General features: G+C 36.0%; 1 protein-coding gene across 1 annotated transcript; it reads right to left on the reverse strand.

Annotated features, from left to right (window-relative positions):
- Window positions 1-1,509: 1,509 nt before the first annotated feature.
- On the reverse strand, window positions 1,510-2,294 carry LOC132294586 (protein DMP2-like). Its single transcript, XM_059792528.1, has one exon. The coding sequence runs from the start codon at window positions 2,227-2,229 to the stop codon at window positions 1,678-1,680; it is 552 nt and encodes a 183-aa protein (XP_059648511.1). The 5' UTR covers window positions 2,230-2,294; the 3' UTR covers window positions 1,510-1,677.
- Between the last annotated feature and the right edge of the window lie 11,584 nt (window positions 2,295-13,878).

The raw sequence follows: 13,878 nt of genomic DNA on the forward strand, positions 1-13,878 counted from the left end.
TTTTCTCAATTCTATTCCGTCACAAATCATATTTCAATGTCGTGCCATAACTCACACTTTGAATTTTGATCACATATTAGGGACTTTGCCGAGAAGAACTTATTTAATATTTGACAAATCATCAAGAGTGTTCATTTTCCTCTATCTATTTTATACAAATTTTTAAGATACCCAGTGTGTGAAATGTTATATTTTTATGAAAACAATACTAATTGTAAAATTATTTTCTAAACAAAAAAAAAAAAAAAAAAAAAAAAAAAAAAAAAATCAAGGAAACTCACTTTATGAAATCAGAAGAAACTTCTATAACAGAATTTTACTATGAAATTTCTTTTAACCGTAAAATAAAATAAAATAAATAAAAAATCTCAACTTTTACGATTTCATAGATCATCTTCTCAACTTTCATTTTTTCACATAACCTCCTTTATTTATTAAGAAACTCCGCAAATCACCCCTTGAAAGTTGATAGTGGTTTTACAGTTTACCCTATTCTTTATTCTAAGTTTTATTTTTACGCAAAAAATAGTAAATTAGACCCTTTAACGGCACTTGAACCAATGGGAGTAAGTTGCAACTTGCAAAAAGTTTGAGGTTGCATCAGTAGGTGTATTTGCAAATTCTTGTAATTTGAAGAGGATTTCTTGGCAGGTTACTGTTTTTTAATTCACAAATTTTTTAAGCGATGTGACTTTACGAAAAAGAAAAAAACTGATGTGATGTGACAAGATGAAAATGGGTTCACAATATGTTCTTGAAGGCATTTTGGTAGAAAAGAAAAAAAAAATCATGATGTCTAGCTTTACTGGATCAATATTAAAAATAGGAAAAATATAAAATAAAAAAAAATTAATAATAATTGAATCAATAACATTTTCCTTCTTATTTATTTATTTATTTTTTACTCTTTGGCTTTGGTAAATAAGCAACGCAAATACTTGACCGGATGATTAACATTTTTAGCATTCACCAATATTTTTCCTAGAAAAATTCTATAATATTTAGGAGATATATATATTTTGATTTTGACATGGTAAATATATTTCCCTCTGAATCAAAGTTTCCCTCTAAACCAATATAGTTTTCGAAACTTTGATTTAGAAGGAAACTTTCATGGTAATATTTCTCGTTTTTTCAATTTAGTCTTGAGGGATTCACACCAATATTGAAGAAAAAGTTTTTGGCGCCTATTGCAAGCAAAGAAGTTTTTCTCTTATTCTTGAATACAGTTCTACAAATAATATGCCATGTATTTGTATCTTTTGCCAGCAATTTTTTTTTTTTTTTTTGGGTGATCATGGGTGTTCGGGTCAACTTATGCGCACTTCGCACCTCGACTAATTCGACGAGGCCCTAGAGTTAACGATCAGTAAGCCTCCAGCGACCCTATAGAGACTCTTACATGTGACCATTGAGGAACAAACTCAAAACCTGACCAACCGAGTTACCCCGCAGAATTTTTTTGCGGGCATATTTTCATCCAGCAATAGTACCATTTACAAGGTAAAATTAATCATAATGAAAAATACATTCAAGCTCATTTATTGATAAATTAATGCATAATATAACAAACATATATTATCCACAACCCTTCCCTCTCATTTTTTTTTATTTTTTATTTTTTATTTTCTGACAGGAGAGAGAGAAAAGAGAAGAAAAAGATCAATCACCACAATACTAAGAACTCTGGGTTGAGGAGGGGTACCCTATACCATGGCGCTTGTTTGGGAAAATCATGAACACCGAGCCGGAGACTGCACCAATAACAGGAGGCAACACCATCAGCAAAACCTTCTCATTCGACTCGAAAGACGGGTAGAAGCACTCCACCGTGTTCGAATCCAAAAGCCCAACCATAGCAAACACAATCAACGAAAAGAAGGCGTGAACAAAGTCCGCGAATCGGAGTTTATATTTGGACAAGTCCACGGACCCCTCCGACGGCCAGAGACCCTTGGCCGTCGCAATGCCATAGTGGGTGTCTCCGTTGCTGTCAGTGTAGCTGTCTGTGAATGAAGAGAAGCAGCAAGAGAAGCCGGAAAGGGCAATGAGTGTGCCAGATAAGTACTTGTTGACGGTGTGGCATTTGCCATTGTTGGTTAGCACAGGGTTGAGGAACTGGAACAAGAACACTGTCCCAGTTGGAAGGAGCTTGATGAGGTTGCCCACACCTGTCAATGTTTTGTCTGTCATGCTGCTTGAATTTGAGGAGCTGCTGGCTTTGGCCATCTTTGCTTGCTAGATGATGTTTAATAGGGGTTTTTTTGAAGCTATGAATTTAAGTGCTTTAATTGTTTTGTAAAAACTTTATGGATATGAGTTTGTATATATAGAGAGGGAGAGAGGGAGTTGCTTCTACGTAATTTGTTTGAGCTTAGATCACGTACAAGTAGAATTGTTTTGCTTTTACTTCTGGAAAGGTATGTTTTTTAAGCTTCAAAGATTAAGCACGAGGTTGGCGTTGCGGTACATTTGCTCGAAAGACTTGAACTATCACAAGTGGAAAAGTAAACTTGTAACACACCCTAAAATATTTAGGAAATGATACGTAAGCCTAAATTCCTTGCTTATTTCATGATAAAAAAATTCTCTGGTCAACTAATTGTATCATGTTACATAAGTAAAAATCATTTATTTTAGTAATCAGTTGGTGATACCACGTTACTAATACACCCGCACAATTAAGCACGAGGTTGGCGTTGCGGCACATTTGCTTGTAAGACTTGAACAATCACAAAGTAGAAAAGTAAACTTCTCACATACCCTAAAATATTTTTGAAACGATACGTAAGCCTAAATTCCTAGCTTATTTCATGATAAAAATTTTCATTACCAACTATCTGTATCATGCCATATGAGTAAAAGTGATTTATTTTAGTAAGTTCTATCACTACGTGTCAATATCTAATTAGTTGGTAATACCACGTAAGTAATACAATCGACACAATTAAGTTTTTTTCCTAGTTCATAGTCGTTGAGAAATTATGATATAGTTCGGACTATATACGAACACATACTTTACAAGCAATGTATTCATCAAATTCAAAATAGATTCACCGCAGAAACGCTCCGATGTGATTAATTTTTCATAGTTGAATAGTTACGGGTAAACGATTCGAATGGGATAAGGTAGTCACGAAGCTTTGACCAATGTATCTTGCAGCTAGTATTGTTTGTTGGATCAAGAAATCAGATAGTTTAACACCCACCCCATTCGACGGGCCCCGCCCGCCCGCCTCATTTGGGGAACTGCGAGGATGGGGGCTGTTTTGAAAACCCGACAGGTTTGGAGTGGTTTTGAAAACTCGCCTCAAATATATTATAAATTTATTAAATTAGCCTTACATGCTATGATATATTATTAAAATTGGTTAAGTGCCCGCGCACACACACACGAGGAGACCCTAACCTTCACACGAGGAGACCCTAACCTTCATTTCTTTTTATGTTTTAAATCTTGTGAAAAAAAGAGAGCCCCAAGTAGACCCTAACACACACACACACACACACACGAGGAGACCCTAACCTTCACACGAGGAGACCCTAACCTTCATTTCTTTTTATGTTTTAAATCTTGTGAAAAAAAGAGAGCCCCAAATAGGAATGACAAAAATTCCCACCCCGACGGGATCTCCCCGTTTGGGGAATATATTTGGGAGAACCGGTTATGTACGTAAATGGGGACAAGATGGAAGTTGTTTTGAAAAACTCATCATGTTTTGAGGCGATTATAGGAATGAAAAAAATTAAACGAGGATGAGATAGGCAATGAGATCTCCGCATGAAACCGCCCCATTGTCATCCTTACCCGCATACATAAAATTCAAGTGAGTCCATCTCAAGGCCGTAAAAATTTTGAGTTAGATAATAGGTATAGGATTTCAACTAGTACAGCACGGTCCAAAATATACACAGCTCCACATGTTTACCTCATGCTACTTATCTACATGACATATGCGTTTGTGTGTGTGTGTACATACTATATTTAATATATTTAAAATATATATACACACACTATATTTAATAGGTGATGAGATGTGAAACGTATGCTCTACTTTATTGTAACTCCCCAGCAACTCCAAAATATACACAGCTCCACATGTTTACCTCATGCTACTTATCTACATGACATATGCGTTTGTGTGTGTGTGTACATACTATATTTAAAATATTTAAAATATATATACACACACTATATTTAATAGGTGATGAGATGTGAAACGTATGCTCTACTTTATTGTAACTCCCCAGCAACTCCTAAGTTATGATGTAAGATAAATGGATATATATAATATTAGGAGTTACATAGAACCAAAAGAAGTTCTTTGAAATATTCAATGAAAATGATATATATTAATTTGTTATAGTAATTACTTTTGTCCTACTTTGAATACTTCTATCTGGATAAACTAGTGAAAGTGCATATAAATGGAATGTACGTATTTCAAAATCTTTATATATAAATATTTTTTTATGATTATGAATAATAATAAGACCAAGTGACGTGATTAAGATAATTACAAAATACTTTAAACATGGAGGTGAAAGTAATTGACTGTAATCCAAGGCATGGTCCATCATGAGATTTTTTAGGGGCCCTAAGTAAAATTTTAAACGCGAAATCCTTTTATAAGATTTTACACATGCGAAAAATTTATAAAAGTACAAAATTTTCATTAAAATGAGACCATAAACACATAGAATATATTAATATTAGAAACACACAAAACAAAACTCGATCTTGATATTTTTTAAAGAGCATGATTCAGTTTATAAAAATAAAAAAAAAAATAAAAAAAATTATCAATTAAAGTACTCAAATTAAGTTTTTTCAACATATCTTTTTCAATAGATATCATAACTAATCCACACAACTTAGTCATTAAAATTAATATTCAACTTCACATCAAAGTAAATGTGATTAACTTGCATTTTGAGTTGCAAAACTATCAATTAAAGTACTCCAATTAAGTTTTTTCAACGTATTTTTTTCAATAGATATCATAACTAATCCATTCGATCTCTTTGAATATTTTCTCTTAGCAGATGAAATTGTAATTGGAATAGTCAATAATTCTCTATATGTAATCCAAGCATTTGGGAAATAATAACTTAACATTTTTATAAAATATTCAAATACTTTAATTGCCTTTTTTGTTCCTCTTGGTAAAGTTTCTCTTAAGACTTATAACTTTGAAAATAATTATCTCCTATCAATATCAGAAATCATGTCACATTTTAGGCGATCTTACAAGGTTAATTGCTTTGGAAAATGTGACAATTGATTGCACATGAGTTAAAAATTTCGTTGTTTGGACTGGGCTTAACCATGCATGCACATTAGTCCAAAAATAATATAATAATAAAATAAACGAGTTTCTGAGTTTAAATATAAAAAATTCTTTTTTTATTTTTTTTAAAGGAAGGGATAGAAATAAATTATTATTACCATACAAATTATTGTATAACATATATAAATTAATATTATAAGTACGTGTGTATATTGCCATATATACATATATATATATATATATTTAAAGCCCTAAAGTGAGAATAAAAAGGCAGCATGCACAGAAAAGCTTCTACCAAACAGCATGTCCAGATCAGAGATAGTCAAGTCAGCAGCATGTAGACCTTCAAAACAAGCATCCATAGCTAGTTGAGAAGGTAAGGGAGAAATCCCCCATGTAGTCTTTGGTTCCTTTCATTCCATAAATACTATAACATAGTAGTGAACAAACATTTCATCAATTTACCCTTCATAGAATACCCTTCATTTTGATTAATTAATAAACCATAACAACATATCAGAAAAATGAGGTAGAGTCCTTAGCCCATTCCAGTGACAGAGTTGAATAAGCCAAATATTCCATAATTGTGAAGTAAAAGCACAACATCAGAAAAAGATAATCTCTTGAATCAACATCTGAGAAACAGAGGTGACAAATATAAACCCTCTCTTCTTAAGATTATGATAGGAAGGGAAGGATTTCTGAATAATGAGGGTAGATTGCACAATAATCCTAGGTCTACTAGAGTTCCAGACCATATTATACCACTAAGCAGGCACACTGTTACGGGGTTCGGACTTTGACAAGCCACCTAACAGCTATAGGGTGCTATCAGCGTGCACAGGGGTATTTTTGTAAATATGCTAAAATTAAAGTTTGGAGTTTGGATTTAAGTTATGAGAGCTTCCTTGGAGTCAAAGAAGTCTATTGGTAAAGAGGGATTTGGATTTGGAGGTCCAAAGAGTTAATTTTGTCCATTATGACTCCTCAAACATATGTAATGTTTACTCCTATCAAAGCTGTGGTTTTCCCTTATTCAAATGTAGGGAAGCACTCCTCAGCACCCATGCCTCTCAGCAAGGCCATGGCATGCCTTGCATGTAACACACATTGGGAGCTTAACCAACATGCTTAGGCATGGCACGCACTACCCAAAGGTGGTGGCTTGAGAAAGAAACACTCAGTTACGCGTCGAAAACACCAAGGACGGGCAACATGCACTAGCGCGCATGTGGACATGCTGTGGACGAACACAAGGTGTGTGCGCCATGCCCACATGCGCGAACGTATGTGCTCAAGCAAGCCCCAAACCTTATGGCATTGTTCGGCAAACCAGCACATATGAGTCCTTGGATTGTGCTAACATGTATTGAGCAAGGTTCTGGCTAGGTAGGACCGAAGTATGGGCATGGCTCAACACTATGCCCTAACAGACCAAAGCACGGGAGAACTCATAAACATTGGTTGGCTTGGTTTAATTCAGTGGGCTTGGCACAAGCTAGGTTCACATAGTTAACTCAGATGTTGCTTTAAACATGGACCACAAGTTATGGACGTGTGGTGTGGTCAATTCAGGGACATGGACATAAAGCTAGGCGTAAACAAGGCTCAGCATGCAAGGGTGGCTCAAGAGACTCAAACATGGCTTATGATTACATAAAATAGCTAGGTGGGCTCAGTTGGTTAGAGGCGGTTACTAGCATTTCCCATTCATGTGCATATATTATGGGGAGTGGGGGAATACTGAGTAACCTACCATGCACATGGCACAATTATGAGGTGACAACACACAGATGGTTGGGGTCAGCTTTACTCCATTATGTTGATAAATAGAGTTCTATAGATATCTGGCAGATGATGGGAAACCTCTTGTGGACAGATGGCATGTGTTGGGCATTCTAGCAAGCTAGTAGTTGAGCTTGTAAACTGCAAATGTAATGCTGGCATTCTGAGATTATGCCAGCACGACCCTAGGTGGATGGGGGTGTCATCTGTGACGACCCTGGTTTTTCAAGCCAATGCGTCCTGTGATGAACCGAAAATTGACCCGATAACGGATCCGAATTGCGGAAGCGAAAACAGAAAACAAGACTCTAAGAAGTCAAAGTGACCTTCCATGAGGTCGTGGAACTCAATAAGAACTGATGCAAAAGCAAAAGATCAAAAATATGATAAATAAGCCCTCGGGGGTAAAATAGTCATTTATGAAAATTGTGGACTCAAGTGCCACCGAGCACACCACTGGAAGGACAACAAAAAACTAATTAAGGTGGACTCAAGAATCGCATGATTCGGAATCCGAACGAAGGAGAAACGGCATGACGAAGAAAAACGAGCACTTAAGGCTAAAAGGGTAAACTGGTAATTATCTAGGAAGATCCAGGTGCAACTGAGCATACCGTTGGAAAGACAGCGAAAAATTAATCAAGTTCAAAAAAAAGTTTACTCGATTTGGAGTCCGAACGAGGGAGAAACGAGTATTTGAAGTTTTGACGTCGCGGCGGCCCGACGAAGGTCATGACATGCCCCATGCGCGCCTGGCGCTCGCGCCAGCACCTAATGGCATGCCCATGCTGATAGCAAGGGTCCAAAACAGGTTTTCCAGAACTGAGGCTTGAAACAGAGGTCAAGATGAGTTTTTCTGGAAAAACATGAAGAAGAAACCCCCCCTAAAATCGAGTTTTCTATGTGACTCGCGAGAGAATTTTAAAAAAACTCACTGTAAAATGCCCAAAATGCCCTTCATGAAATCTGGTCATGAAGGCCAAAAAGCTGCTAAAATGCAAACTAGAAGCTGAAACTTCACGAGGGATTTTCGGTACCAAGGCGACATTTTATGAAAAAACACGAAGAAGAAACCCCTCCTAAAATCACATTTTCTATTCAACCATATCGAAAGAAGAAATTAAAAATGATGTGAAAGGTCTAGAATGCCCCTAGATCAGATTATGCAACAAAATTTCAAAATGAGTCCATAGGAAGCTCATTTCACCAAAGAAGAAGGTTTGCCCGGAAACCACCATGCACACAAACGTAACTTACCTATTTAGATGCGCTACAATAGTCCATGGCTTAAAAATATCACCGATACAAAATCCGACCCCCCAACGGGCAAAAAGGCAAAAATGAACAAGAAAAGGGAAATTTGAAAACCAAAATTATCAAATGATTTCAAATTACCATTTGGCCCTTGGCCACGCTTCAAACATGATTTATATGACCCTATGAAAGAATGAGAATGAAATTCCCACACCCGATGCAAAAATTATGAAGCAATGACGTAGCATTTTTCAATATTTTCATAGTATTTCATAAAGTTAAAGTTGCATAGAATACAAGATACATGTCATTGGCCTCCGGCCTCATCTCATACATGTCAAATACATTGCATAGAGTATACTTATGTACATATTACATAATTGGAATCAAATATACACATTTTGACATATAAGGCTACAAGTGGCATTTCAAGTCAACTTTTACAAGAAATGAGAACTTCAAGTCTACAATTCATCCAAGCATGATGTGAATCCCGAATCTTGATCCCGGTACCTGAAAAATGTCCCCACTACGTGGGTGAGTAACATAAAGCTACTCTTAGGAGATGAGCATGCATCGTGAGACGACCTGGTTTTTAACCCAACGTGTCATGTAATGAACCGTAAGGATGATACGATAACGGATCTGAATACGGAAGCGAAAACAGAAAACAAGACTCTAAGAAGTCAAAGTGACATTCCATGAGGTCATGGAACTCAACAAGAACTGATGCGGAAGCAAAAGATCGAAAATATGACAAATAAGCCCCCAGGGGCAAAATAGTCATTTCTAAAAATTATAGATTCGGGTGCCACTGAGCACACCGCTGGAAGTACAACGAAAAACTAATCAAGATGTACTCAAGAATCGTATAATTCGGAGTCCGAACGAAGGAGAAACGGCATGACAAAGAAAAACAAGCACTTAAAGCAAAAAGGGTAAAATGGTAATTATCCAGGAAGAACCGGGTGCAACTGAGCACACCGTTGGAAAGATAGCGAAAAATTAGTCAAGTTAAAAAAAAAAATTCACTTGAATCGGAGTCCGGACGAAGGAGAAAAGCCCAAAAGAAGAATTGACGTCGCAGTAGCCCAACGAGGGGCCATGGCGCACACGGCGTCCATGCGCGAACCCACCGGCGTGCATGCCGGCGCCCAAAGACATGGCTGGTGGCAGCCCTTGGCTGCTGCTACATTTTTTTTTTATCTGCCCAGAACTGAGGCTTGAAACGGAGGTCAAGACGAGTTTTTCTGGAAAAATACGAAGAAGAAACCCCCCCTAAAATCGAGTTTTCTACCTAACATTGTAGACGGAATCGAAAAAAAATCACTGTGAAATCCCCAAAATGCCCCTAGATCAGAACTGAACAAGAGGATCATAAAGCTGCTAAATGAAAACTGGAAGCTGAAACTTCACGAGGGATTTCCGGTACCAAGACGACATTTTCTGGAAAAACACGAAAAAGAAACCCTCCCTAAAATCACGTTTTATAAGCGACCATGTCGAAAGAAGAAAATAAAACTGAGGTAAAAGGTCCATAATGCCCCTAGATCAGAATATGCAAAAAAAATGCAAAATGAATTCACAAGAGGCTCAAAACACAAACGATGAGGTTTTGCCCGGAAACGACTATGCACGCAAACGTAACTTACCTATTTAGACACGCTACAATGGTCCATGGCTTAAAAATATAGCCGATGCAAAATTCGACCTCCCAACGGGCAAAAAGGCAAAAATGGACTTGGAATGGAAAACATGGAATCCAAAAATGCAAAACGAGATCAAATGATCGTTTGGCCCTTGGCCACACTTCATACAAGATTAATAAGACCCTATAAAAGAATGAAAATGGAATTCCCACACCCGATGCAACCGTGGTGAAGCAATGACTTGCGATTTTTTAAGTTTTTCATAATATTTCATGAAGTTAAAAAGTTGCATAGAATACAATATACATGTCATTGGCCTCCGGCCTCATTTCATACATATCAAATACATTGAAAGGAGTGTACTTAAGTACACATTACATACATGGAATCAAACATACATATTTTGACATATAAGTCTACAAAATGACATTTCATGCTAACATTTGCATGAAATGGAAACTTGAAAGCTACCCGACATCCAAGGAATGCTAGGCTTCACGAACCAAGTCTTCATACCTGAAATATGCCCCAGTATCGTAAGGGTGAGTAACATAAAGCTACTTGTAGGAGATGAGCATGCATCGACCTAGCATTTTACAAATTTATCACCTTAAGGTGAAACATATTAAAGGGGCTCATACCACCTAACGTCTATGTCCAAGTGAGACTCGGGGAGCATCCTAAGCTACCTTAGAGTCTAAGCAACAAGAATCATGATATACATACGTGTATGAAACGAATCATGGTTGGGATAATCTAAAGAATACGACAAGAAGAATGCTTGAGCATATATTAACATGAATTGCATTTTCAATACAATTGAACTAGGTCTAGAGTAATCCATACAACATAACAAAAGCATATTTGAATACAAGTTAACAAGAATTACATTATCCATGCAATTCAACAACAAAAGAGCATGTTATACAATGCAACAAAGTTTAAGTTCTCAAAGCCATCAACCTAGAATCTAAAGCACAAAATAACAGTAGTGGTTCATGCCACCTAACGTCTATGTTATAAATGAATCAATAGGATCAATCCTAAGCTTTATTAGAACGTCAAAACACGATTTTCAATATCGATGCAATTTAACCAACATTGGAACTTCCAATACAATGCATAAAGCACAATTTAGCAAAGTTAACATCCTGTAACTTAAAATGGAACGACAAATGAGAAACAACAAGTTACAACATCATCTAGTTATCAACTTGAAAATGAAATGCGAAATCAAACAGAGTGGATACTCGGACGTCACGCCGGATCAGACCGACAACATAGTTACTTTAGGGTTACTAGCCCATGGGTAACCTCCCTATGTGCACACTAGACTATATATAGAGGGACTATCCCCCGTACTAGAACCACGTCCTAGCCATAGTCAAACAACGACATCCCAAGTTTCCAAAATCAACAAGTTGTGCAACAACGCATATATCAACAGGAATATGCAAGATAATCAACTATCTACTAAGCACAACCAAATTTGGAAACCTATACAACGCATGCTCCAAATCCATAACTAATATGATATGATGAATGTCGAATCTTCAGTGTGCGATTCGTTACACGCTATGCATGAAAGATGTTAAACACGAAGTGTGCAAATCATTACACAAGGCAACAATATATTCAATAAGGAAAACATATTCTCATGAATACAAACATAGCAACTATGTTATCCAATGTTCAAAACATAACCAAATGAATATACAACAAGTCCAAGTCTATGATTTGAATATAGAAACCACTTCTAAAACACAACTAGATCATGAAGCATATTGATAGAATTTAAATAGATAAACACAATTAAATTCTCTAGATTCCGATTCAATTTCAAATAACCTCAATTTAATACATGTTAAAGGACATGGGATGGTCATCACCTATATCCATTCTAAAACTCAATTAGGTTGTTGGAACAACAAGGTAGAATTTTAATTAAATCATACTAATTTAATTACCAAGGTTCCAAAGCAACTTCAAATGGTCCACAATTAATATATACTAGTAAATAAGTCATGGCCAATACATATATCAAGTTAAAATCTTAATTAAGCCAATGGGACCACAAAATAGATTTTAATTAATTCTTTTAATTAAAATCTCTAAATTTTCAAACTTAACCAAATGCTCTCAATTTAACATATCTTAGAGAACATGCCAAGGACTAATGTAATATCACATTACAAGCTTATTTCATTCAATTTAAGACCATGTGAATTGAACTTTCACTAAAGTTAAATATAAAACAAAAGTTATAATTCTCATGCAATAAATCCCAATTTAATACATGTGAACAACCATACCAAAACTTAATTGTCTAGCATGCCACAATACAATTCCAAGTTGTATATCACCATGAGGATTAAATCTTAAATATGGAATTTAATTAAATAAAAGTTTTCAAGACCTAACCGAATATTCTAAATCAAATATATGTGAAGCTATATGGCATGTAAATTAAGAATATCAAGTCGGAATTTAAATAGAGTGAATAGTGCACTCAGGGCAAATTAATTAATCAAATTAATTAATAATTAGTAATTTTCAAAACACCTCCAATCATTTTCAAATTCAACTATGTTGGAGAGCATGCTAAGGCCAAATTTAATATGCTAACACATATTGATTTTAAGTTAGTTAAGGCCATGTGAATTAATCTTTCACCTAAGATAAATATTAAATACAATCTTTAATACTTATTCAAATGTTCCAATTTTAATACATGACAATGAGTATATCAAGGGGCAATATAAAATCATGCTACATGTTTAAACCAAGTCATGAGAAACCGGGAAAATTAGATCCCGTACAAGAAAAATAAATAATAAAATCTTTAGATTTAATCATGCAAACAAGTAGTATAAGCATCACAAGCATGCTATATAACAAGAATTTAAACCTAAAACATCCCCTACCTCAATTTGAGATGAAAATCTCAAATGCCATCAAAATGGAACGGCTCCGAATCCGACGAAACTACTAGGTTTTGTCGGGGACAACGCCGTGAACATAACCCCCATGAAAGCCCCATCAAAATCATAACTTGACCTCAAAACCAAACTCAAGAAATGGTCAAAACTAAATTCTAATAAGGGGGAAAGGTAGAGCACGGCGAGGGGAACAACAAACGTTAAGGCCGAAGACTTTCCATCAAGGAAAAGTGAACCAAAAGAGGAGAGAGAAGATGGCAGCACCCCTTAGGCTGCCATGGGAGCTCCAGGTCATGCATGAAGAGGGGAGAAGATGAAAAATGAAATATCTCACCCTCCTTTTATAGAAATCTCAAAAAGTACCCCGAACGGGCCCCGCCGGGTCCGAAAAAGTAAAATTTGAGCAGACGCGCTCAAATGGCAAAACTTTGTGAACAAAAAAGATTCAAAATGATAAAATATGAACAACAGAAGAAATAGTGTCAAAAACTGAGTCCCGAACAGAAAGTTATGCCAAAAACAAGTTTGGCGAAAACTTGGGCCAAAAACCCAGAAACTGGAAAACATCGACCAGGAGGAAATTCCAAGAGTACACAACTCGATGAAATATGAAAATGAATCCCGTACGAGGATCCAGGCTCAAAACAAGACATTTTGTAATAACTTTCATTAATTACACAATGGCCCCTCCAAAAAGTGAAAACTGCACTTATGGCCCAGAATGAAAATATCTTCCAAAAATATTTTCTTAAAAACCCCTGAAATAAAATATCTTCAAAAGATATTTACGAAAAATACCCCAAGAAAAGAAAATAATTTCAAAGAACTTTGCATCCATGCCCCTTATGGACACCGGGAGCAATCAGAGTACTTTCTTGCAAAAGTAAAGATACGTATTTCGTGGAAACCACTCAAGATGAAGGCACGTGAAGTCAAAAACCAACTCTGAGCATGAGAAGT

The sequence above is a fragment of the Cornus florida genome, unplaced genomic scaffold, assembly GCF_030987335.1.
Source record: "Cornus florida cultivar Cherokee Brave unplaced genomic scaffold, ASM3098733v1 CherokeeBrave_3.0.0_Hap2_Chr01, whole genome shotgun sequence".
Classification (NCBI taxonomy): Eukaryota; Viridiplantae; Streptophyta; class Magnoliopsida; order Cornales; family Cornaceae; genus Cornus; species Cornus florida.

Bases quoted from the DNA above. Each gene is read 5' to 3' on its own strand.
- LOC132294586 (XM_059792528.1), bottom strand. From the start codon at position 2,229: ATGGCCAAAGCCAGCAGCTCCTCAAATTCAAGCAGCATGACAGACAAA.